We start from the raw sequence: 26,894 nt of genomic DNA, 5'->3' as shown, positions 1-26,894 counted from the left end.
ATAAGGGGGCGGGGGACGAGACTTGTCGAAGCGGGGAAGGGGGAAGGAGAGGGCATCGTGGCGCATCTTCTAGTACTACTAGTAGATGCCGTGTGTCCGTGCGAAATCCTCTTCGCTTCCTTTCTTGCAAGAGGGGTTTGTTTGCTTTTTGCTTGCCGAGTTGACGGGACATCGCCACATGGGCACCTCACCCTCTATGTCAGCAGCAGGTTGCATACAAGAGCAACTCCAATAGTTCTCTAAATAACTCTCTAAATCTTAAATTTAAGAAGTGAACAAAAAAATGCTTCTCCAATGGTTCTCTAAATAGACTTGCTAAATTTACTTAGTTGCTATTCAACTCTATTTACTCTCCACATTTAGCAACTCGGTAGGAACTCCCTAAATACAGTTGACGTCAATTTCTTCACACTAGCGTGATTATTTTTACCTTTCCCATACAGTGAGATAGCCAGGTATAACACACTCTTTTTTTATTTTCTAGCATAATGAGGTAGCTAGGTCAAACACGTATGACGCAAGTTTCTCCTTCACCGTCGAACCTAAATTTCTCATAGGTTGCGTCACCGGACCACCACTCATCCATAATTCATATCGACCGACCTTTTTTCTTCCGCCCTCATATCCTCTGCTCTCAACCTTATTATCAGGCAGATCTCATAGGGACAGGGCCGCTAAAGCTAGATTCAAAATCGAACTACTTTCTAAATATGAGCAACTATTGGAGACTAAGTTATTTTTTACTTCCAATAGCTATTAGGAACTTGCTAAACATGATTTTAGCAAGCTATTTTTTAGAGAACTACTGGAGTTGCTCTAAGGCTATCCGCACTCATTGAACCCTAAATTTCTACTCTAAAAAGAATATTTCATTCTGGTCAGCGAAATTCTCTACTCTATTTCACAATCTTCCGCAGTCATATTCACCTTAAATCTCTACCCTATACCAACTTCCACATATTCTATTACTTATTTTCGTCTCTCTCCTACCCAGCCTCCGGCCACGTCCGCCTCACGCCCTGCCTCCGGTTCCACTTTTTCGTATCCAGTTGAACGCTAAGAATAGTGTTTCTCTCTCCTCCCCCTATTTTGCAGTCGCCGCGGGAGACGCCGCTGCAGCTGATTTTCCACCTCGCGCTACGCCAAAAGTGCCCCGTGGCAGTGGCGTTTCATCTGCCGTAGCCGACTGCGGCTAGCCTAAACCTAGCACATCAAGTGAACTCGTGCCATTATCTACGTACTCCTTCCATCCCATATGAAAATTCGTTTTATCTTTTTAATAAACTCGTACAATAATTAGAGGATGTTATCCATGTCGAGGTTAGGGTCGAACGAGGCGAAAGTTCCTCTCGAGGTTATGGTCATACCCACATCGGGGCATGTAATCATGTAGGAAGGGGTAGTACAATTGTCGAAGTGGTCTCCTTTACGGGTTGCCAGGGCAGTTGACCAAAGCTGAGCTCGGGCGAGGCAGCCCTCCCGAGGTTGAGGTCATCTTCAGGCGAGGCGGAGTGCACTCCCGAGGGTGAGGTCATGCTCGCACGTGTGCATGCCTCACCCGAAGTTGTTTGAGTACAATAGTTAGTGTGGTCCCATCACTCTCTGTTTGACTGTGGCGTCACGCGGGGTAGATATCTAATCGTCACATTTAATGTACATGTCTCAGGTTCTCGGGGCCTTTGATTGAGGTTAGACTCGAGACTGTCCTCCTGTCCGAGAAGGGCTCGGGGTGAGGCGGAAGCTACCATTCTGTGAAGAGGGGGCTCGGGCGAGACGAGGATTTCTCCCGAGTGTTGCCTTCACCTGAGGATAGGCTCGGACGAGGCGGAGTTTTGAGCGACCGTCGAGCGGGGTATCAGACGAATCGTGATTCGCGTCTTATGTTTTTCGGCACTCAGGTATTAAGCATGTTTAGAGGTATAATTTGGGTACCCCTAACTATGATATCCGGCAAATGTGAAGCATATATATATTAAACGTGCAGCTTTGAAGTCTTGCACTATTTACAACTGCTTCAAATTCTCTTACTTAGTTTAGTTGCTTTATAGAAAGGTTTTGGTTCCTGAAAAAAGAAAAAATGATGCATCATGGAGATGGAATCATTTGGTGCTAAGTCGCACAAATCGCTTAATGCTGATCAACCTAGCATTCAGGATTCGTAAACATGTATTCTAGACTGAGAATTTACTTTATAAAGGTGTTTAGATGTTTCTTTAGCTATTATTGATTTGTCTTTCTTACTAATTCTGCACATCATACATTTCTTTTTTTTATTTGAGGCAACACAAGTTTAGACGAAGTTTTTTCTGCTTTACTTTGAAGAAAGTGATGTTTGTTCTCGGTGTATCTAAACATAATACTTGACTTAAGGCATTCTGCCTTGTGTAGCTGCTATTTATGATTAATATTCTCACTATTGTTATTCTTAGAACCTTTCTCTACAATGAAATAGCATTTATTATACATGAAACTAATTAGAACTAAACTGATTTATAATTATAGTACATGAATAAACGGTATGAATAGCTTTCTGAATCATCATTTATATTTAGAAATGTATATGTACATCTTGCTCTTGCTCAAAATGTTATCACTTATATTATGATTATTTTTTTCATGCGCGTGCGTAAGGTGCGCGCCAATTACTAGTTGAGAATATTATGAAGTATAAATATAAAATTTCGTATAATTTTTTGTGTGTATTATTTTCTCCATATAACAAAAGGATGGAAAAACATCCAAATTCATATTCGAATAGGTATACAAATTTTATATCAATTATTTAAAAAGATATGAAACAGTTTCGAGGTTTAACTTTTACGAATGTTAATAGGTTCAATGTTAAAAACAAAAATATAAATTTACAGCCGCCAGTGACTGGAGATTGAAAGACTACAACTCTGTAAGTCACAAACACCAAGCAGTAAGTCAGTAAAGTAATGAGCAGCCATGAGTCGTCTGTGTACTTTCCAATGTGTTTTCAAATACGTTGCATTGTTGTTTTGCCCAGATAATAGATTTGAATTTATCCATGAATTTTTATTGCACAGTTTGGACTACGGTCGACGTGAATTGGATTGTTGTAGTCTATGGAGAACTGGATTGCGGACTGTTACAGTCTTTTGAGAATTTGGACTCTGAAGCCTGAAGTCTGAACTGTAGTTTGTTCTTGTGATTCAATGGCACTTGGACACTTGGTGGCTGTCATTGGCACTCTGGCAGGCAGCACCGTAGCAGGCTTAATGCCTTGCACTTTTGTATCTTGAGTACTCAAAACATTAGTAGTAGTAGTAGTAGGTACTTAGGTAGTACCTGTCTGTTGTGAGCTGTGGCTTAGTGGTTGTGTCGTTGTGGAGTGTGGATCTGTGATTCTAGTGTATGGCTCGAACCTGTATATTTTTGCTATGTACTTTAGTTACGTACTTCTGTTCTCGCATGTGCTTTTATATATATCTTGTAAATTGGGTAAACTCGAATCCAAAATTACGGGTATCCGAAATTATGGGTAGCAGGTTTTAAAAGTTGTGATGGGATATCAGTTTCTATTACTCGAATGTATCAAAACCCGAACTACCTGATCCGAACTAATTGGGTAACCCGAACACCGAGTCTTAGCCATGCTACCTTCGTCCGCTGGGCCAACAATCCAATGCGCGTCTAGCCGGCCCATTCCCGCCCCACCCTTGTGGCCTGCCTCACCCGACCCGACCCGGTCTCCCCCAAACCCTCGGGCAGCTTCTCCCGTGCCCCTCGCGTGCGCTCTACGACTGGGCGGCCGCCGGCACCCTACACCAGTTGCCCAGGTCTCTGTCTTCGGGACCTTCCCCGGCGACGAGCATCCACCAGGTCTGCCCCCCCTTCTCTTCCTCTCCTGCTCCGCGAAACCGAGCACCCAAACCCATGCTGCTTGTATTCAGACCTGATCTGCCAAATACAAGTGCAGTGTAGCAGTATACTTATTTTTCCTTTTGTTTCTTTTTATGATGTGTCTGCCTCCGCTGTTGTTCTCATTCTCATTAAGGGGCCTTTTTTGTAACACAGGTCATTGCTGAGAAGGCCGAGAAGAGCGACACCCTGGAAATTCACAGCAAAGTCAGTTCGTGCCCGTTTCAAGAATAATTCGATTGCATTTCTAATTGTTTGGGTAGTTTTCCTCCCATTACATATCTCCTTGTGCTTCTGAAAGTGCGTATTGTAGCATTTTTTTCATTGATTTTGCCAAACTCTTAAGTGTGGCTGTGCCGCTGTGGGACCATTTTCCTCCTGCCAATCATGCTTCCAGCTTCAACTGAAGAGGGGTAGCATTCTGTGCATTTTATTTACTTGACGATTCATTTTTCAGTTACTAGTTTGAACTGAAAACATTGTATTGTTCCCCCCCTATTCCCTATTTAACATAAGACTGTGTTAGAATTTTACATGCTAAACATTCTTTATTATTTAGAAACATAATACAGTGTTGTAATTTTAGATGCCAAACATCCTTAACTTTGTGGTTTCACTTCACCTTAATCCATGTTTTGACCAAAACATATTGTTTGCAGTCAATGGGTGGTTCACTAAGATGAGACATTTGTTGCGATACAACTGCATGATGTTTTGAGTCATTTATTCACACTGTTATTAAAGTGTCATTTAAACGACGATTAAGCGTCGTTTAAGCGCTAGAACGCGATTTGAATCCAAAACGTCCGAACGTTTTAAAAAATAGTGTTGAACGTCTGTTTTGGATGTTTAAGCATCGTGTAAACGTCCTAAACGCGCGTTTTAGACGTTTTAGGGTTCTACGGACGTTCTATGTGTTAGTGGGCCTTAATGGGCCTTTCCAGGCTTCAAGCAAGCCTCCCGCCAGACACGTTCCAGATTCCAGGCTTCAAGCCTCCCGCTAGCCAGCCGCCAGCCTGCTACCGCCGTCGGTCGTCCTCAGCCGCCCGCCAGGTACGCCGCCGGCCCCTCTCCTCCCTCCTCCGGTCCTCCCTCTTCCCTCCACCCACAGGGAAGTACGCCGCCGCCAGTGTGGCTGCCCAGTGCTCCAGCCGCACAGTTTTTGGCAAGTGCTCCAGCCGCACAGTTCTTCCCTCCACCCACAGGCCACACAGCCCATTGATTCAACTCCTGTTGTTCACTGACCGCAAAGATATTCTTATCAACTGATTGGAATTTCCGCAGCACCTATTGCTCCATTTCATTTGGTATAAAGATTTAAACCCTTTTTGGGGGGCATTTAGCTGAAGTGTGGCATTGTCTGACAGTGAATTTCAATATTTGAAAGTCTATGTCAAGTCTGAAAAGACGTTTCAACGTTCGTTTAAACGTTTAAACGTTGAAAAGTTGGTTCATAACGTTTTACCGTTTTAATAACCTTGTTTATTCAACAACTGTAAACCTGAAGCGGTGATATGATCATATGAGTCTAGTTCAGTACCAGACTTGGTGTTGCGTGCATTGTATTGGGTACCTGAATTTTTTACCATACCAGGTCTGAACTAACATGTTATCGTTGTGTCGCTTCTGATGCATGATATTTCCCTCCATTTGTTAACTGTGCATATCCTTTAGTATTTTTTGCAGTGTCTGATCTCCCAAGGGAACTCCTTATTTTTGTTCAAAAAATCTTGATCTATATTGTCTTCATGCAATGACTTTTGTCTCTGTTCATCTTATCAGTTTAGCTTTTGTTCAGTAATTATTGACAGGCTGGAAATTCTGCCTAGATATATGTATGCACATGAGTAATTTATCCTTGTTGAACGATGAGATGAAGGATAGGATTGTGTTCTGACAGATGTATTCAAGTATCATCTGGACCTGCACGCTATTCTTGGCTAGAATTCAGCCACCAATAGGCTTTGGTCAATGGTTGTGTTTCAGCCTAAACTGGTGGGGCGGGTTGGGGTGGGTTCGTTGATTATATTTTTAGGTGGGTGCGTTGGCAAAAGATGTTTGCAAGCGATGAGTTGGGGTGAGCCATGGGTTTGACCCCATTATCAGGGCTATGTAGCACAGAAGATAGTGCTGCTAGAAAATCTTGTTGGCAATCCCTGCAAAGTTGAGTGGCCACACATTCTTTGATGGTATCCATGGGTTTACCAACCAGAAATTTACCAATGGTATATGCATCTTTTACTGAAATGGTTTGTTAACATACAGCAATTCGATAAGGTTCTTGAGCCATGTCTTTTGCCTGAGCTGTATCTGAAAAGAAAAGACTTGCCACTAGAAAAATGTCTATTGTTTTAATACAAAATCTTATATAGTGACCAAAGTGGTGTCTAACTGTGAAGACATGTATGATCTGTTGATTATCAATATTTGTTTGGTATTTTCTACTCAAAAAAAGCTGTTCAGGATGTTCCTTTAACATTTAATGTGATATTAATAGCTGTGTCCGCTTCCGCTATTACATATATTTGTATTTCTATCCTTTAATTGCTTAGCCCCCTCTTAACTTCGTTTCATGATCCACCATTGTTTGTTAGGCTGATGACGAGGACAAACGATGCAAGTGGTGGTGGGAAGCTTCCCCGGAAGCGCTTCTATCGCGCCAGGGCACACAGCAACCCGCTCAGCGACTCGCACTTCCCAGTCCCAATATCGCCTGAAGAGGTCGATCTCTCACAGCACTACCCGCGGTACTTCCCTGCTGACAAGGGCAGCGACGGTGAGGAGGCTGCAGCGCCACAACAGATCCGCTTCGCCGATGTGGGGTGCGGATTTGGCGGGTTGCTTGTAGGGCTCTCGCCTCTCTTCCCAGATACGCTCATGATTGGCATGGAGCTCAGGGACAAGGTAATCCTATTATTTTGCCTTTTATTTCTCCCTTGATTTATTTGGACGCCTTGTAGCTTAAAGTTACTGGTAGTATTATGAAGATAAACAATGCGTTTGACATGCTTTTGAATATAAAAATGTTAAAATCTTAGAAATAAATCAAATTTGACCACATGCTTATCATGTAACATTACGAGTTTATATGCCAATCATCTGCAACATGTTCCAGTTTGGTTTGTGATACGAATTTAGTATTCTGTGACACCAACTTTCTTTCTTACATAATTATTATTTGCTTCAGCTTTGCAGTAAATGTGTGGTTAAAATTTAGTCTGCTGTAGATTTCTACTTAGAAAACGATGTGGTTTTAGAAAGTTGTTTTGTTCAGAAATTTCAAATAGCCTAGTTTAGGATCCACTGGGAAATATCTGTTACTCATTTTGCTTGTCATTTGTGATGGTACAGGTAACGGAGTATGTGAAGGAGAGGATTTTAGCTCTAAGAGGGGCAAACCCAGGACAGTATGATAACATATCCGTTGTCCGCACGAACTCGATGAAATACATTCCAAATTACTTCAGAAAGGCTCAGCTCACCAAGATGTTCTTCCTGTTCCCCGATCCCCACTTCAAGGAGAAGAACCACAGGAGGAGGGTTATCAGCATGCAGCTGTTAGACGAATATGCTTACGTGATGGAAGTGGGAGGAATCATATATACCATCACTGATGTCGAGGAGCTCGGAGAGTGGATGCGGTCGTGTCTAGAGAAACACCCGTTATTCGAAACCGTTCCTGAGGAAGAGATTAAGGCTGACCCTGTTTTCAAACTACTGTCTACTGCCACCGAAGAAAGCCAGAAGGTGGCAAGAAATGGAGGACAGACTTTCTATGCCATCTTCAGGCGGATCTCCTTACAAGAAGAATAAGTCGCTTAGAGATTATAAGCTAGATCGTGTTACGTGTGTTTGTCAGTTTTATACATTTTTTTTTTAAAAAAATTTAGCAGTAGGTGTACTTGGTACTAAATATTGCAATGTTGCTTTGCAAGGTTCTGCAGACCCAGTTATTTTGTTCAGCTTTAAAAGAGTTTACCAAGGCCTGTTTGTTTCGGCTTCTGGTAGCTTCTGGCCACTAAAAGCTGTTGCGAACTGTTAAACGCTCAGCTTTTTAGCCAGCTTCTATAAAATTCGTTGGAGCAAAACCATCCAAAATCAACATAAATATATAATCGGTTGAGTCGTTGTAATAGTAGGAATCCGTCACTTTCTAGATCTTGAGCCCTATGAACAACTTTATCTTCCTCCACACGTAATCGTAATAATACTCAGATTCTCCCCACAGCCAGATTCTCACCACAGCCAGATTTTCAGAAAAGCTGGTTAGAAAAAAGCTGAACCAAACAGGCCCCAAGACGATTGTGTTGAGTTTACCAAAATAATATTCCATTGTATAGAGCCATGTTCCTAATGGCATAGATGCCAGGATCATTTCCCTCACTGTGTATGCAGCTCAGTCTGAACCCTAAATACACCAATAGAAAATTGTTATAGGTTGCCATCTTAGCTTATGCCCTGTTTGCAATTCAGTTTTTAAGAAACCAGTTTTTATCTTTTAGTTTTAGCTGTTTGGTACCACCTCAAATTTTATAAACCAGTTTTTTAAAAACTAAATGCTTCTAAACAAGGCCTTAGTTGCAGATTTACGTAAACTTAGTAGTGTCTTCGAAGCCTAATACATGCTTACAAACTACGAGCAGCCTGAGGCAGTTACATCGAGATCAATGGACTGGGTGATACTGTTTGGCCAAAACGATAATGTGTACACATATGCTGAAGGTTAATAACAGTTACAATTCAGATCTTGTTTTGGTGGCCCTGGCCCATATTGAACAAAACAACTGAACACAACAGCTGGAGGACTGTTGCATGTACATCATCATTTTTCGAGTCACGTCGAACAGGCTACAGACCATGGACACTGAAATCTAACGGCACAATTGTAGAGCAATCTGTCAGATCGTTTGAGTTGGCGGTCAAGAAAAAAAAAATGAATGATGACTGGCACGGCGGCACGCGGCTCCTGGACCCTTCTTCATAAGCTATGCATGGGTCGTATGAGGCTGCTGCATTGGCTAACTTTTGGACTTTCTTTCCCTCAGATTCATGGCAGAGCGAAATCACGCACCTCTGTTTGCTGGAATAAGCTTGACAAGCTTTGCAAGATCATATGACTTGAAATCCCTTCCAAAGCATAGACTTAGATCCAGCGCAGTCCTCCCATCCTGTAACGCACTCACAGAGAAACCAAACAGTATTTCAGACATAACGGCAACATAAATTATTCATCCAAATAGCTCGAAGGACAGGTTGTAGCAGGAATATCAAAGAGTTGTCTTATTGACATCATCGTATTGGAAGCTACGCAACTTGTTTTGTGAAACAACACAAAACGTAAGGCAGCGATCACAGTAAAATATTTCTTTTGGTGTATATTGCTTATCAGCAAATATATGAAACAATACCTTGGTTCTTCTTGTCTTATCCGCACCATTGACAAGCAAGACCTTAGCTATATCTCTATTCCTACTCTGTATGGCTAAATGGAGTGGTGTCCATCCATCCTGCATGGAAGGGAACATTATTTAAGAGAACATTCACTGCCCTTGGAAAGGCTTGAGATGGTATGAAAATCGGTACACATTTGACTTACATTATCGGCAACATTGACATCAACCTTGTACTTAATCAGTAACTTCACGGTTTGCAGGGCACCAGCTTGAACAGCATAATGTAATGGTGTGGCTCCATCCTGCGCATCAGGCAGACTTAATTCAACATAGAGGGAAAGCATTCTTGTCCCCGACTAACGAAAACCAATGTGACGAGCTAACTTTGCTTCAAAAAGTTTCCCTTCACTCTTTTTGAGGACTTGGACAACAATTGACAAGAAGGGACTATTCCAGGTACCCTCTTACCCTATCTCTAACATGGGGATTTGCCCCTTTTCTTAGGAGATGGCTAATGACAGCCTCTTTTTTCCCTATGACAGCCTTGTGAAGAGAGGTGAAGCCATCCTGTATCAGCAACACTTATGTAGTTAACTATACCTTCGCAGATGGGGTTACTCTGATACAAAAGAAGAATGAAAATCATAAGCACGTAACTTACTCTATCAACTAAGTTGATGTCAACACCGCTGTTCAGAAGCTTGTCCATGAGGGGTATCTGCAGTGCCAACGCGTAGCTATGAAGTGGGTGCCACTTGGGCTACACCAAACAATTCATCAGAAATTAGATTCAACATCCAGTATTTCAGAGAAACAGTTAGATCAATGCATTCATTTGATTCCTGTCAGATTAAGACATCTCAAAATTCAGCAGCAAATCGAGAAATGCATCATCAAACACAAAAGAAAGATGGTTTTTAATATTTTAAGACAGATGGAGGAGCTTAACTGATGATATTCTAGTGACGTCAGGGGTCTCATGCTGGTCCAAAGTAGCCTTTTCTTCAGGCGTTAGGAGAAGCTCGATCTCTAGGCAAACAAAAAATTAGTGGTAGTGTAGAACACAAAGAAGTAGAGCGGATGCCTTCTCAGAGAGTGGACCGAGAAGTAGTAAGGAGTGCATTTGTGTGAGAACATCGAACAATACCTCTCCGGAGGTCCTGTTCTTGCTGCGCCGACGCCTCGAGCCTGTAGGACGGCGAGGAAGATGGGAAACGCAAGGCCCTCCTTTGCTCCGGGCCGTCGTCCTCGTAGTCGCTCCCGGAGCCGTCGTCTGGCTCCTCCCAGAAGACGTCGCCGTCAGAAGCGGCGGCGCGCGGCGGAGGGATCAGGCCCGCGCACAGCAGCCCCGGGAGCGAGCGGCAGAGAGGCGGTGGAGGGCGGGGAGCGGCGGCGCGGTGGGGAGGAGCAAATGGCACGGCGGATGGAGTGCTGGGTGGTGACGCGGTGGCCGCCCACACGAGCATCTCGAGGCAGCCGGCGTCCGGCGACCAAAGCCCCGGTTTTCCCGTCGAGTTCTGGGCACCGGCGGCGGATTTTGGTCGGGTAGCGCGGCGTCACTGCTGCTTGCGTCTGATAGAAATGACGGAGACAGACGACGACTCCGCTGGCCGAGGAGAATATGGGCCGGCTCAAAATGATGTGCTAGGCAGAGCCTGCAGTCCAGCCCAATAGAGAATCGCTGTCCGTTCGGCCCGTCCGTCTCCTCTGTCCTGTCAGCGCGCGTGGAGGAGAGATGCGGGAAAAATTATCACGACTAGTTTAGAAATTTAAATCTACTCCAGAATTTCTGGTAACTAAATTTCCACCAATCACTGCAAATTTTAAATGGGATTTAAGTTCTGAAACTAACCGTTAAGACTTGTTTGGTTGACAGGAAATGGAGGCAGGGCGGAGCCACGATGCAAATTTTATATGGGATTTAAGTTCTGAAACTAATCGTTAAGACTTGTTTGGTTGACAGGAAATGGAGGCAGGGCGGAGCCACGATGCGGACAAAGGGGCCCTTGGCTTCACTTCAATTTTTTATCTTCTTATATATATAACTAGGTAGGTGCCCGTGCGTTGCAACGGAAACATATCGTCGACATAGGGAACGTAGCTCCTAACAATCCTATGTGCAGCGTACCAGAGTGGTTGGTGATGACATTAAACATGGCAGGCGCAGTGTAGGCATCCTTTCCACAATCATAAGACAAAACTAAGATCCAAGCAGTGAAAATTGCAAGGCAGGCAATGGCTTTCTACTTGGAGATTTTAGGAAACATGTATTCTAAATCGTTGTCCCCTTGATCGCCGCTGCCTATTTGCATGCATAAGGAATATAACCTTTTTGTTGGAATGGAGAAAATCTCAAGATTTCAGGCCTTGATCCTTGTAATTAGGGCTGGACGAAATACTCGTGGCTCGCTGGCTCGCTCGGTTAATGGTCAGCTCGGCTCGGCTCGGATCGGCTCGTTTGGATTTTTTCACGAGCTGAGCTGACATCCTAGCTCGGTTCGTTAACGAGCCAGCTCGGTTCGTTAACGAGCCAGCTCGCGAGCTAAACGAGCTAATATATTCCAGCAAAACGAAACTATATGCATATCATTTACATAATAATTGATAAACATGTTATATATATATGAGGTGTCTATGGCCTATGAATTAAACTAATGATTAATGAACTATGTCAATGTGTTAATTTGGTCTATGCAAATATAATTATGGGTTAAACTAATGAACATGTATGTGAATTGTGAATTAATGAGTGATGAATTGTGCTAATTTGGTGTTATATTGACGTGATTTGTGAAACTATGAGTATAATTACTATTTTTTATTGTTAAATTAGTTTGAAATTAACTAAAAAATAATTATTATGTACATTTTATTTTTTTCTGTTCTGGCTCACGAGCTTAACGAGCCAGCTCGAGCTCGTTAACGAGCCGAGCCGAGCTGACTCTGTGGCTCGTTACCTTAACGAGCCGAGCCGAGCTGGCTCGTTAGCTTAACGAGCCAGCTCGAACTCGGACGAGCCGAGCCGAGCTGGCTCGTTATCCACCCCTACTTGTAATAAAAGGAAAAAAATAAAAAATTGTGTACTCGACAAAGCATCAATTACTGGCAACTGCTGAATGATGAGACCAAATGTTTTACTTATAATTTTATGAGCCATCAAAGAACGAAGAGGGGCTTTCTCCCAGATGGCTTAAATTGCCATGTGGTGGCATAATGAACTACCTTATAATATCACGTATGAATAATTGGAGCAGTAGCCATGGTAATCAACAATAGATATAATACCTCTGCTGCCTCACAATCATTTTCTCAAGTTCCTTCATAATGTTGTGACCATATATCTCTAGAACTCTACACAAAAGTGACTCGGCTTGTAAATAACAAACAACTACATGCCTCTTTAGACACCAAACTGAACACAACAAAACAGAGAAGGAACCTTTCAGCTTACCCATGAAGACGACAAACATCAACAGAACCAAGATCAATCACAAATCTGGTCTGCTCCAGGACCTTGTGCTGATAGGGGGGTCTTCATCATCCGCTTCATCGACTTCTCCATGTTAGCACCTAGAAAGGAATATCGGAGAGAAGAGATATGTTCAGGTAGAAGAAGGGTTGAAGAAGGAGATAACAACGAGGAAGACGATCTGATTTGATATCTGATAGCCAAATTCTTCCTATCCCTCCAGAATTCTCACACCAGCCTTATATCTCACCTGCTACCTGCTATTACGCTCAGGCTTACAAGGCTCATTCTAGCCCATATATTCTTATATTATCGCACCACATTACCACATCGAACCCACAACCATCTAGTATACCTAACATTCCCCACTCCTTGAAATACAGCTTGTTCCAAGCGGTCTTTCGCATGACCGCCAGGATCCCAAAGAAAGACGGAGATATTGCCTTGTCCACTGCTAACAGGACCCGGACCAGAGGTAACAAAGCCATCACCAGCAGCAATCCCTGAACCAATGAGATCGAGGCTAGTGACAATGCCAGTGCCAACAAGTCCAACACCAGTGAAAGCAAGGTTCCATTGTGTTATCCTCTCCATTGCAGCGTACCCTCCGGTTGCGAATGCCATGAGTATTGTATTATATGCGTACGCACAAGGCACAACTCTAGCTGTCTCTGTCTGGTTAAACAACTCCTTAGCATCATTTAGCTTCCCTGCCTTGCACAACACCCAAATCATGCTCGTGGTGAAAATGAGAGCCTGAGCATTGCTGATGCTAGCGATAATTGCTAGGATATGCTTGGTTGTTCTCTGGCTCAAGATCGATGAAGATGTGCCCCAACGTGATGAAGTGGTCCCAGCTGCCAGACCTCTGGAAGGACGTCTGGTTCTTGAGCCACCAGAGCAGCCTCAGGCCTGCCGTGTCGTGGTCAGCAGCAGTAGAGTTATTCCCCCACAGGTGGCTGCCGACGTCGAGGCCGCGGATGAAGCAAATCATCGAACACCTGTTGGGCAAGGTGTTGGGAACTGCCTCCTCCTCGTCGTGGCGCAGGCCGACGATGAGGTCACCGTTGGGGCGGCGCATGAAGACGATGGTGGCCCTCGTGTAGACAATTGAACCTTCCAGGAACATGTTAAGCCACATTCTGAGATCGGCGAGCTCGACGGCTGCCTGCCCGCCGCATGAAACCGTGGCGTCTGCCTCCGGAGCCACAGGGTCCACCGCCCATGAGTGCTTGAAGCCTAGGTCCCCGAGAGGCTGCTTCAGGTACCTCTCCTCCAACACTCTGAACGAATTGAACACGAACCTCCAGCTGGCTGAGTTTATTGCTATTATAACACTCGTTTCAGTAGCCTTCTCTGTTATAGTATTCTTAAATCCATCCTCTCTAATAGTATTTAAAAGTGTTTTCATCCTTTTATAAAGTATTCTGCTCGTTTTTTAATTAATTTACTTTTTCTTCCGTTGCTTTATCTCTTGACATGACAATATTGTCTCTGGCGTCTCCATCCGTTTGATCGCGAGAGAAATCTGATCGACTTCATTTCCCTACAACTCATGTCATCTTCACGTCGCCGCCGCCGTGGATTACCTCCCTCCTCGTCGCGGTAGGATCACCTCCATCCCCACCGCCACAACAGGTTCAAGTCATCCAACGGTTCCACCATAGCAAATTATTGTCTCCCTCCGCGATGAAGCCGATCAGACTCGTGGCGTTGGCATTTGTAGTTCAGTACACTGAATACTGATTATGGAGGAAGTACTTTAGCATATTAATATTTTATTCATTGAATGCGAGACATGACTTTGACCTTCATGATTGAGCGGCATGCAGTCTACTGAACACTCGAGTAAACTTCATTTTCTTTTTCATGGCGTTCTATGAATGAAATTTAGAAGGGCTTTTTATGACCTGAATACTCATCCATGATTATATGTGCATTATACAGTTTATTTAGGAGTAACAATAAGCTCTAAATCTTACACTATAAAATTTAAAGAGCCAACCGAGTTAAGATTAGACTATGTTTCTATTTATTTTTGAACTAAAATTAATTTAGGACACTAACAAATTGTAAAGAAATATTTGGATCGTGATCCATTACGAGAATTATGTCGGATATGGGAAAGCTTGATAGATGCATTATTTTGCCTTATTTATGATTATGTCATACTTATTATTCAAAGTTGAATGGATGAAGGAACTGTCCATGAATTTTTTCACTTAGCTGGTTGCAAAGACAAACAATCAGTACATATCGTTTTACTGTTTCAGCAGTCCAGTAATATGTGTAGTTTCTTAACTTACTTTTATATGTTGCAGCACTTAACTCGTTGCTTGTTTGGTTGTAAAAACAAACAGACGGACTCTGCAAAAACAAACAGCCATGCCTGATTGGTTGCTCTTATTTGAAGCAACGGTGTTGCATATTGCTTTCTAGCTATTGTTGTTGTTGTCCTATGTTTGCAGCAGCGGGTGCATGCATAGCAGCCGAATAGCTATGGCTGCATATTGTTGTTGTCTTGAGTTCAGGCATCAACTTCCAAGTTATGGCTACATATTGTTGTTGTCTTGAGTTCAGGCATCAACTTCCAGGTCGCCTTCAGCCTTTACACGAAATCAGTTCAGACAAATAGGGGCCGATTAGATTTCTCCTGCCATCTTATATTATGGATGAAGGCGCCAGGGATAATATTGTCATGTCAAGAGATAGAACAACGGAAGAAAAATTAAAATAATTAGAAAACGAGCATAATACTATTTAAAGGGATAGAAACACTTTTAAATACTATTATGGACAAGATAGAATTGAGAATACCATAATAAAGAAGCCTACTAAAACGAGTGTTATAATAGCAATAAACTCCAGCTGGCTTGCAGGTTCCACAGGTAGTGCTGCCTCACCGACGCGTCGATCTGCTCATCCAGTGCTCCTGCCATGTAGTTCCTGCTCCACCCGATGGGGAGGAGTTTGTGTTGGTCGTGCTGGACGCGGTAGATGTGGCAGAACTCCCATGGGTTGCCCCTGGTGTCGTGCATGTGAAAGGGAATTAGGCTTACACCTAGTTCCTAATTTTGGTGGTTGAATTACCCAACACAAATTATTGGACTAACTAGTTTGCTCTAGATTATATGTTTTACAGGTGTCAAAGGTTCATCTACAACTACTAAATCGACTGTCCGGAATATCGTAGATTATTCCGGACAGGAGAAGCTTTTTGGAAAAACAGACCAAGCGCGGACCGTCCGGGCCCTTGCGGCGGACCGTCCGCGACACCAGGATACCCTTCGGACAGAACCAATGCAAAAATACAAGTGTCCACTACGGACCGTCCGGAGGAAAAGCAAGGACCGTCCGAGCCCTCGTGCGGACCGTCCGGCCTCAGGCACGGACCGTCCGGTAGGTGAGAAACCGAAAAACCCGAAGGTGACGGGTTCAGAGAATTGAATTATAGCGGCCTCGCGGACCGTCCGGGCCAGGCGGGCGGACCGTCCGCGACTGGCTTTACCTGACATCTGACGTCGCATTAAATGCGATATAGCCGTTGATATAGCCGTTACTGCTGACCGTTGCGTTTTCAGCCGTTGATCTACAGGGGCGGACCGTTCGGACCAGGTGGGCGGACCGTCCGCGCTCAGCAGAATGGAGCAACGGCTAGGAAGTGGTTGGTGGCTATAAATACAACCCCAACCACCTCCATTCACTCCATCCAAGCATTCCAACCTTCAACATTCAATACAAGAGCTAGCAATCCATTCCAAGACACATTCAAAGCCTCCATCTCTCCAAGTTTCACAATTGAGAAAAGAGATCATTAGTGATTAGTGACTTGAGAGAGAAAGTGATCCGTGTGTTATTTGTCGCTCTTGTCGCTTGGCTTTTTGCAATCGTGCTTTCTTTCAATCTTTCATTGCGATCAAACTCACTTGTAATTAAGGCAAGAGATACCAATCTTGTGGTGATCCTTGTGGGAACTTTGTGTTCCAAGTGATTGAGAAGAGAAAGCTCACTCGGTCCGAGGGACCGTTTGAGAGAGGGAAAGGGTTGAAAGAGACCCGGCCTTTGTGGCCTCCTCAACGGGGAGTAGGTTTGCGAGAACCGAACCTCGGTAAAACAAATCCGCGTGTCACACTTCTTATTTGCTTGCGATTTGTTTTCCACCCTCTCTCGCGGACTCGATCATATTTCTAACGCTAACCCGGCTTGTAGTTGTGATTAACTTTGTAAATTTCAGTTTCGCCCTATTCACCCCCCCTCTAGGCGACTATCAATTGGTATCAAAGCCCGGTGCTTCATTAGAGCCTAACCGCTCGAAGTGATGTCGGGAGATCACGCCAAGAAGGAGATGGAGACCGGCGACAAGCCCACTACAAGCCAAGGGAGCACCTCATCGGAAGAGTCCCGCACCAAGAGGAAGGAGAAGAAGAAGGACTCCTCCAAACGGAAGGAGAAAAGATCTTCTTCCTCACATCACAAAGAGAAGAAGGAAAAATCTTCTTCCCACAAGTCGCATCGGAAAGGCGACAAGCACAAGAGGATGATGAAAGTGGTCTACTACGAGACCGACACTTCATCAACATCGACCTCCGACTCCGATGCGCCCTCCGTAACTTCTAAACGCCAAGAGCGTAAGAAGTTTAGTAAGATCCCCTTACACTATCCTCGTACATCTAGACATACTCCATTACTTTCCGTTCCATTAGGCAAACCGCCAACCTTTGACGGTGAAGATTATGCTAGGTGGAGTGATTTAATGAAATTTCATCTAACCTCACTCCACAAAAGTATATGGAATGTTGTTGAGTTTGGAGCACAGGTACCATCCGTAGGGGATGAGAATTATGATGAGGACGAGGTGGCCCAAATCGAGCACTTCAACTCTCAAGCTACAACCATACTCCTCGCCTCTCTAAGCAAGGAGGAGTACAACAAGGTGCAAGGGTTGAAGAATGCAAAGGAGATTTGGGACCTACTCAAGACCGCGCACGAAGGTGATGAACTCACCAAGATCACTAAGCGGGAAACGGTTGAGGGGGAGCTCGGTCGCTTCCGTCTTCGCCAAGGGGAGGAGCCACAAGATATGTACAACCGGCTCAAAACCTTGGTGAACCAAGTGCGCAACCTCGGGAGCAAGAAATGGGATGACCACGAGGTGGTTAAGGTTATTTTGAGATCACTTATTTTCCTTAACCCCACTCAAGTTCAATTAATTCGTGGTAATCCTAGATATACTCAAATGACCCCCGAGGAAGTTATCGGGAATTTTGTGAGCTTTGAATGTATGATCAAGGGCTCCAAGAAGATCAACGAGCTTGATGAACCCTCCACGTCCGAAGCACAACCGGTGGCATTTAAGGCGACGGAGGAGAAGAAGGAGGAGTCTACACCGAGTAGACAACCAATTGACGCCTCCAAGCTCGACAATGAGGAGATGGCTTTAATCATCAAAAGCTTTCGCCAAATCCTCAAGCAACGGAAGGGGAAGGATTACAAATCCCGTTCCAAGAAGGTTTGCTACAAGTGTGGTAAGCCCAGTCACTTTATCGCTAAATGTCCATTATCAAGTGACAGTGACAGGGATAACGACAAAAAGGGAAAGAGGAAAGAAAAGAAGAGGTACCACAAGAGGAGGGGCGGCGATGCCCACGTATGCCGCGAGTGGGACTCCGACGAGAGCTCCACCGACTCCTCCTCCGACGAGGACGCCGCCAACATCGCCGTCACCAAGGGACTCCTCTTCCCCAACGTCGGCCACAAGTGCCTCATGGCAAAGGACGGCAAGAGGAAGAAGGTAAAATCAAGATCCTCCACTAAATATGAAACCTCTAGTGATGAGGATGATGCTAGCAATGAGGAGGATAACTTGCGCGTTCTTTTTGCCAACCTTAACAATGAACAAAAGGAAAAACTAAATGAGCTAATTAGTGCCATCCATGAAAAGGATGACCTCTTGGACTCCCAAGAGGACTTCCTAATCAAGGAAAACAAAAAGCATGTTAAGGTTAAAAATGCTTACGCTCTAGAAGTAGAAAAATGTCAAAAACTATCTAGTGAGCTAAGCACTTGCCATGAGATGATTGATAACCTGAGACATGAAAATGCTAGTTTAAATGCTAAGGTTGATTCACATGTTTGTAATGTTTCGATTTCCAATCCTAGAGATAATAATGATGATTTGCTTGCTAGGATTGAAGAATTAAACATTTCTCTTGCTAGTCTTAGAGTAGAAAATGATAATTTGATTGCTAAGGCTAAAGATTATGATGTTTGCAAAGTTACAGTTTCCAATCTTAGAGATAAAAATGATATTCTTCATGCTAAGATTGTTGAACTTAATTCTTGCAAACCCTATACATCTATTGTTGAGCATGTATCTATCTGTACTAGATGTAGAGATGTTGATGTTAATGCTATTCATGATCATATGGCTTTAATCAAACAACAAAATGATCATATAGCAAAACTAGATGCTAAAATTGCCGAGCACAACTTAGAAAATGAGAAATTTAAATTTGCTCGTAGCATGCTTTATAATGGGAGACGCCCTGGCATTAAGGATGACATTGGCTTCCAAAAGGGAGACAATGACAAACTTAATGCCCCTCCTAAGAACTTGTCTAACTTTGTTAAGGGCAAGGCTCCCATGCCTCAAGATAACGAGGGCTACATTTTGTACCCTACCGGCTATCCTGAGAGCAAAATTAGGAGAATTCATTCTAGGAAGTCTCACTCTGGCCCTAATCATGCTTTTATGTATAAGGGTGAGACATCTAGCTCTAGGCAACCAACCCATGCTAAGTTGCCTAAAAAGAAAACTCCTGGTGCATCAAATGATCATAACATTTCATTTAAAACTTTTGATGCATCTTATGTTTTGACTAACAAATCCGGCAAGGTAGTTGCCAAATATGTTGGGGGCAAACACAAGGGCTCCAAAACTTGTGTTTGGGTACCCAAAGTTCTTGTGTCTAATGCCAAAGGACCCAAAACCATTTGGGTACCTAAAGTCAAGAACTAAACTTGTTTTGTAGGTTTATGCATCCGGGGGCTCAAGTTGGATACTCGACAGCGGGTGCACAAACCACATGACAGGGGAGAAAAGAATGTTCTCCTCATATGAGAAAAACCAAGATCCCCAACGAGCTATCACATTCGGGGATGGAAATCAAGGTTTGGTCAAAGGTCTGGGTAAAATTGCTATTTCACCTGACCATTCCATTTCCAATGTTTTTCTTGTTGATTCATTAGATTACAATTTGCTTTTCGTTTCACAATTATGTCAAATGGGCTACAACTGTCTATTCACTGATATAGGTGTTACTGTCTTTAGAAGAAGTGACGATTCAATAGCATTCAAGGGAGTGTTAGAGGGTCAGCTATACTTGGTAGATTTTGATAGAGCTGAACTCGACACTTGCTTGGTTGCTAAGACTAACTTGGGTTGGCTCTGGCACCGCCGACTACCCCACGTTGGAATGAAGAATCTTCATAAGCTTCTAAAGGGAGAACACATTTTAGGACTAACCAATGTTCATTTTGAGAAAGACAGGATTTGTAGCGCATGCCAAGTCGGGAAGCAAGTTGGCACTCATCATCCACATAAGAACATCATGACGACCGACAGGCCACTGGAGCTCCTACACATGGATCTATTCGGCCCGATTGCTTACATAAGCATCGGCGGGAGTAAGTACTGTCTAGTTATTGTGGATGATTATTCTCGCTTCACTTGGGTGTTCTTTTTGCAGGAAAAATCTCAAACCCAAGAGACCTTAAAGGGATTCTTGAGACGGGCTCAAAATGAGTTCGGCTTAAGGATCAAGAAAATTAGAAGCGACAACGGGACGGAGTTCAAGAACTCTCAAATTGAAAGCTTTCTTGAGGAAGAGGGCATCAAGCATGAGTTCTCTTCTCCCTACACTCCACAACAAAATGGTGTAGTGGAGAGGAAGAATCGAACTCTATTGGATATGGCAAGAACCATGCTTGATGAGTACAAGACTTCGGATCGGTTTTGGGCGGAGACAGTCAACACCGCTTGCTACGACATCAACCGGTTATATCTACACCGAATCCTCAAGAAGACATCATATGAACTCCTAACCGGTAAAAAGCCCAACATTTCATATTTTAGAGTCTTTGGTAGCAAATGCTTTATTCTTGTTAAGAGAGGTAGAAAATCTAAATTTGCTCCTAAGACTGTAGAAGGCTTTTTACTTGGTTATGACTCAAACACAAGGGCATATAGGGTCTTTAACAAGTCCACTGGACTAGTTGAAGTCTCATGTGACGTTGTGTTTGATGAAACTAACGGCTCTCAAGTAGAGCAAGTTGATCTTGATGAGATAGGTGAAGAACAGGCTCCATGCATAGCGCTAAGGAACATGTCCATTGGGGATGTATGTCCTAAGGAATCCGAAGAGCCTCCACATGCACAAGATCAACCATCCTCCTCCACGCTAGCATCTCCACCAACTCAAAATGAGGATGAAGCTCAAGTTGATGAAGTAGAAGATCAAGCAAATGAGCCACCTCAAGATGATGGCAATAATCAAGGGGGAGATGCAAATGATCAAGACAAGGAGGATGAAGAGCAAAGGCCGCCACATCCAAGAGTCCACCAAGCAATACAACGAGATCACCCCGTCGACACTATCCTCGGCGACATTCATAAGGGGGTAACTACTAGATCTCGTGTTGCACATTTTTGTGAGCATTACTCGTTTGTTTCCTCTATTGAGCCACACAGGGTAGAGGAAGCACTACAAGATTCAGATTGGGTGGTGGCGATGCAAGAGGAGCTCAACAATTTCACAAGGAACGAGGTATGGCACTTAGTTCCACGTCCTAACCAAAATGTTGTAGGAACCAAATGGGTCTTCCGCAACAAGCAAGATGAGCATGGTGTGGTGACAAGGAACAAAGCTCGACTTGTGGCCAAAGGATACTCCCAAGTCGAAGGTTTGGATTTCGGTGAAACCTATGCACCCGTAGCTAGGCTTGAGTCAATTCGCATATTATTAGCCTATGCTACTTACCATGGCTTTAAGCTTTATCAAATGGACGTGAAAAGTGCCTTCCTCAACGGACCAATCAAGGAAGAGGTCTATGTTGAGCAACCTCCCGGCTTTGAAGACAGTGAGTATCCTAACCATGTCTATAAGCTCTCTAAGGCGCTTTATGGGCTCAAGCAAGCCCCAAGAGCATGGTATGAATGCCTTAGAGATTTTCTTATTGCTAATGGCTTCAAAGTCGGAAAGGCCGATCCTACACTCTTTACAAAAACTCTCAAAAATGACTTGTTTGTATGCCAAATTTATGTTGATGATATTATATTTGGGTCTACTAACGAGTCTACATGTGAAGAGTTTAGTAGGATCATGACACAAAAGTTCGAGATGTCTATGATGGGGGAGTTGAAGTACTTCTTGGGATTTCAAGTGAAGCAACTCCAAGAGGGCACCTTCTTAAGCCAAACCAAGTACACTCAAGATATTCTAAGCAAGTTTGGAATGAAGGATGCCAAACCCATCAAGACACCCATGGGAACTAATGGGCATCTCGATCTCGACACGAGAGGTAAGTCCGTGGATCAAAGGGTATACCGGTCGATGATAGGTTCTTTACTCTATTTATGTGCATCTCGACCGGATATTATGCTTTCCGTATGCATGTGTGCAAGATTCCAAGCCGACCCTAAGGAAGCTCACCTTACGGCCGTAAAACGAATCTTGAGATATTTGGCTTATACTCCTAAGTTTGGGCTTTGGTATCCTAGGGGATCCACGTTTGATTTGATTGGTTATTCGGATGCCGATTGGGCAGAGTGCAAAATCAATAGGAAGAGCACATCGGGGACTTGCCAGTTCTTGGGAAGATCCTTGGTGTCTTGGGCTTCAAAGAAGCAAAATTCGGTCGCTCTTTCCACCGCCGAAGCCGAGTACATTGCCGCAGGCCATTGTTGCGCGCAATTGCTTTGGATGAGGCAAACCCTGCGGGACTACGGTTACAAATTGACCAAAGTCCCTTTGCTATGTGATAATGAGAGTGCAATTAAGATGGCGGATATTCCCGTCGAGCATAGCCGCACTAAACACATAGCCATTCGGTATCATTTTCTTAGGGATCACCAACAAAAGGGAGATATCGAGATTTCTTACATTAATACTAAAGATCAATTAGCCGATATCTTTACCAAGCCTCTTGATGAACAATCTTTTAACAAACTTAGGCATGAGCTAAATATTCTTGATTCTAGGAACTTCTTTTGTTGATTTGCACACATAGCTCATTTATATACCTTTGATCATGTCTCTTTCATATGCTATGACTAATGTGTCTTCAAGTTCATTTCAAACCAAGTCATAGGTGTATTGAAAGGGAATCGGAGTCTTCAGCGAAGACAAAGGCTTCCACTCCGTAACTCACCCTTCGCCATCTCTCCGGGCCACTCTCCATCTTTGGGGGAGAGAGCAAAAGGACTTCATCTTTGGTATAATCTTAACTCATTTATTATGACCAAAGAAGAAGAAAGTACCTTAAGGGCTCTTATGATTCCGTTTTTGGCGATTCATGCCAAAGGGGGAGAGAGTATGAGCCCAAAGCAAAAGGACCGCACCGCACCACCACCAATTTCAAAAAACTTCGTGTTTTCCAAAAAAAAATATTATCAATTGGTTTCCTATTGTGTTCAAAAGGAGGAGAAAGTAGTATTTCAAAAATCATATATCAAAACCCTCTTGAACACTAAGAGGAGGATCTCATTTAGGGGGAGTTTTGTTTAGTCAAAGGAGGAGCATTTGAAACAGGGGGAGAAAATTTCAAATCTTGTAAATGCTTTGCAAAATCTTACTCATTTACCTTTGACTATTTGCAAAAGAACTTTGAAAAGGATTTACAAAAGAGTTTGCAAAAACAAAACATGTGGTGCAAGCGTGGTCCAAAATATTAAGAATAAGAGAAACAATCCATGAATATCTTATAAGTATTTATATTGGCTCAATTCCAAGTAACCTTTGCACTTACTTCATGCAAACTAGTTCAAATATGCACTTTTATATTTGCTTTGGTTTGTGTTGGCATCAATCACCAAAAAGGGGGAGATTGAAAGGGAATTAGGCTTACACCTAGTTCCTAATTTTGGTGGTTGAATTACCCAACACAAATTATTGGACTAACTAGTTTGCTCTAGATTATATGTTTTACAGGTGTCAAAGGTTCATCTACAACTACTAAATCGACTGTCCGGAATACCGTAGATTATTCCGGACAGGAGAAGCTTTTTGGAAAAACAGACCAAGCGCGGACCGTCCGGGCCCTTGCGGCGGACCGTCCGCGACACCAGGATACCCTTCGGACAGAACCAATGCAAAAATACAAGTGTCCACTACGGACCGTCCGGAGGAAAAGCAAGGACCGTCCGAGCCCTCGTGCGGACCGTCCGGCCTCAGGCACGGACCGTCCGGTAGGTGAGAAACCGAAAAACCCGAAGGTGACGGGTTCGGAGAATTGAATTATAGCGGCCTCGCGGACCGTCCGGGCCAGGCGGGCGGACCGTCCGCGACTGGCTTTACCTGACATCTGACGTCGCATTAAATGCGATATAGCCGTTGATATAGCCGTTACTGCTGACCGTTGCGTTTTCAGCCGTTGATCTACAAGGGCGAACCGTCCGGACCAGGTGGGCGGACCGTCCGCGCTCAGCAGAATGGAGCAACGGCTAGGAAGTGGTTGGTGGCTATAAATACAACCCCAACCACCTCCATTCACTCCATCCAAGCATTCCAACCTTCAACATTCAATACAAGAGCTAGCAATCCATTCCAAGACACATTCAAAGCCTCCATCTCTCCAAGTTTCACAATTGAGAAAAGAGATCATTAGTGATTAGTGACTTGAGAGAGAAAGTGATCCGTGTGTTATTTGTCGCTCTTGTCGCTTGGCTTTTTGCAATCGTGCTTTCTTTCAATCTTTCATTGCGATCAAACTCACTTGTAATTGAGGCAAGAGACACCAATCTTGTGGTGATCCTTGTGGGAACTTTGTGTTCCAAGTGATTGAGAAGAGAAAGCTCACTCGGTCCGAGGGACCGTTTGAGAGAGGGAAAGGGTTGAAAGAGACCCGGCCTTTGTGGCCTCCTCAACGGGGAGTAGGTTTGCGAGAACCGAACCTCGGTAAAACAAATCCGCGTGTCACACTTCTTATTTGCTTGCGATTTGTTTTCCACCCTCTCTCGCGGACTCGATCATATTTCTAACGCTAACCCGGCTTGTAGTTGTGATTAACTTTGTAAATTTCAGTTTCGCCCTATTCACCCCCCTCTAGGCGACTATCAGCATGACTTGGTCCTGTACGCGCGCCTCTCCATCCGAGTCGATCTTGGGGAAGATGGGCTCCGCATAGTATTGCACGTGCTGCAGCAGCTTTGTGCCGTTGGTGTCCAAGCGGAAGCAGTTCATCTCGCGAACGGAAATGGAGGAAGATGTGGGCGCAGTCGTGACCGAGGCGGGGCCACGCTGGACGAGCTCCTTGGTGAGGTGAAGCGGTATGGCGAGCTCGAGGGAGATGTCGGTGATCTGAACAGCGTCGTTGGTTGTGCACACGAACGCCGCAGTGTCGACGACAAGCTGCTCCGAGCAGACGAGGTTGGATTCGTGCAAATCCGTGGCGCGCACCTCGGCGATACGGCGCCGCTGCACCTCTAGGTCGGCCAGCCTCTGCACCGTCGCGGTTGCCTCCATAGTCGCGCGCCACTTGCGGATCGACTGCTTGAGTTGGCTCTAGCAGTCGGTCGTCGGGAGCGAGGGTCCCGCTGGCGGCCTCGCAGATGGGGGTGAAGTAGGACAGCGCAGATCTGCTGCCTCCGTGGATGCAGGTGTCGAAGCTGTATCCGGCGCCGGTGGCTATGAGTTCGGTGACGCGTCGGTGGCGATGATTTCGGTAATGGTGAGCAACGGATCGAGTTGCCGTAGGACCAGATGGGCACCGACCGCCGCACCATTTCGTAGCAGATCACTCACTCCACCGTGGCCACGTGCAAGCGTGTCCTGAATCTCCTGCACCAGCTGCAGCACCACCCCATCTCCTCGAGTCGGCGCCGCTGCAGGGAGGAGTGAGCTTGCGGCGGTGCTTGGGACCGGAGCTGGAGAAGACGGGGTGGATTGGATGAATCCAACTGGCGAGGCTTGAGAAGGGTTGGGAACAGAGTAGGCGCCACAGTTGAGGACCATCATCGAACACTTGGTGGGCGCGGCCGCGAGCTCGGCATAGGGGAAGTATCCTAGGGCCATATGGTCCAGGAGGTGGTAGTGTCGCGAGCACTCGGGGCAGGAGTCGAAGAGGTCACGCCAATAGGCGCCCGAGAAGCGGGCCAGCGCCACCGTGTCGGGCCACACGTCGAGGAGGCCTCCCAAGCTGGAGTGGTACACGATCTCGTCCAGGGAGTAGCGCTCGTTGGGGTCGACGTTTGGTGCCGGCGGGAAGGGCTCGTACCACGCCGAGAGGCCCTGCTTCGGGGCTGGTTGCCACGTCTCCTCACAGATGTTCTCATCCGTTGTATGCTGGTGCTTGGTGGTGACCGCGGGAAAAAGGACGGCGGTGTCGGTGGCGAGCAGGGCCAGGGTGCACGGGCAAGGGGCGGCCGGCTGGGATGAGGGTGGCGACGGATTTGGGAGAAGGGCTTGCAAGGAAAGGGGAGGTGGTTGGTGTTGGGCGATTGTGAAGGCGTGGCGAGCGGGGCAAAATCCTCGCGCGACTGAGGAGGATGGCAGCGTTGAGCTGCGCAGGATGCGGCTGTGTTTTGCGAACGGGGAGGGAGGCCGGGTTGCGGGCGGGTGGTTCGCGGCGGGGGCGGGCGGTTCGCGCGGGCTGCTCCAGGCGGGGGCAGTCTACACTAACATCTTAATAGTTAGTAGAGATTGAATATGATGCGAATTAGAAAAAATAGTAAGTATATAAAGGCAAAGCTGCAACACACATCCACCATCCCGCCTAATAGCCTAACTCCACAGCTCGCTAAAATAGTCTAATTCTGGTAGGAGCGTTCGACTCCGTTGCCACCAGCGCGCGGGTGCTCGCCTCGACTTTGTCGCTTGTCGCTTTATGCGCTCGTTCGCCCCAACGCCGCCACTACACCTAGCTCCCCTTCT

The 26,894-nt window shown here is 45.0% G+C and overlaps 2 protein-coding genes across 5 annotated transcripts; one reads left to right on the top strand and one right to left on the bottom strand.

Moving 5' to 3' along the window:
• The first annotated feature begins 3,628 nt into the window (after positions 1–3,628).
• Positions 3,629–7,871, top strand: LOC100280508 (tRNA (guanine-N(1)-)-methyltransferase). 4 transcript variants are annotated; one of them, XM_008678942.4, is made up of 4 exons: positions 3,629–3,846; positions 4,042–4,092; positions 6,480–6,789; positions 7,237–7,871. In XM_008678942.4, exons 3-4 carry the CDS (start codon positions 6,484–6,486, stop codon positions 7,696–7,698), a joined length of 768 nt encoding a protein of 255 aa, XP_008677164.1. In that variant the 5' UTR covers positions 3,629–3,846; positions 4,042–4,092; positions 6,480–6,483; the 3' UTR covers positions 7,699–7,871.
• Positions 7,872–8,574: 703 nt separating this feature from the next.
• Positions 8,575–10,868, bottom strand: LOC100191181 (uncharacterized). Its single transcript, NM_001136616.2, has 7 exons — positions 10,426–10,868; positions 10,228–10,307; positions 9,940–10,038; positions 9,747–9,845; positions 9,482–9,580; positions 9,294–9,392; positions 8,575–9,053 (listed from the first exon to the last, which is right to left on the bottom strand). The coding sequence occupies exons 1-7, from the start codon at positions 10,742–10,744 to the stop codon at positions 8,949–8,951; spliced, it is 900 nt and encodes a 299-aa protein (NP_001130088.1). The 5' UTR covers positions 10,745–10,868; the 3' UTR covers positions 8,575–8,948.
• Between the last annotated feature and the right edge of the window lie 16,026 nt (positions 10,869–26,894).

The sequence above is a fragment of the Zea mays genome, chromosome 4 (assembly GCF_902167145.1).
Source record: "Zea mays cultivar B73 chromosome 4, Zm-B73-REFERENCE-NAM-5.0, whole genome shotgun sequence".
Classification (NCBI taxonomy): Eukaryota; Viridiplantae; Streptophyta; class Magnoliopsida; order Poales; family Poaceae; genus Zea; species Zea mays.
Note: the sequence above shows the minus strand (reverse complement) of the source record. Positions and strands in the feature narration are given on the sequence as shown.

Bases quoted from the DNA above. Each gene is read 5' to 3' on its own strand.
- LOC100191181 (NM_001136616.2), bottom strand. From the start codon at position 10,744: ATGCTCGTGTGGGCGGCCACCGCGTCACCACCCAGCACTCCATCCGCC. The intron at 10,039-10,227 runs GTTAAGCTCCTC...TGTTTGGTGTAG, and splicing joins ACGTCACTAGAATATCATCA to CCCAAGTGGCACCCACTTCA. The intron at 9,846-9,939 runs GTAAGTTACGTG...TTGCTGATACAG, and splicing joins ACATCAACTTAGTTGATAGA to GATGGCTTCACCTCTCTTCA.
- LOC100280508 (XM_008678942.4), top strand. From the start codon at position 6,484: ATGACGAGGACAAACGATGCAAGTGGTGGTGGGAAGCTTCCCCGGAAG. The intron at 6,790-7,236 runs GTAATCCTATTA...GTGATGGTACAG, and splicing joins GCATGGAGCTCAGGGACAAG to GTAACGGAGTATGTGAAGGA.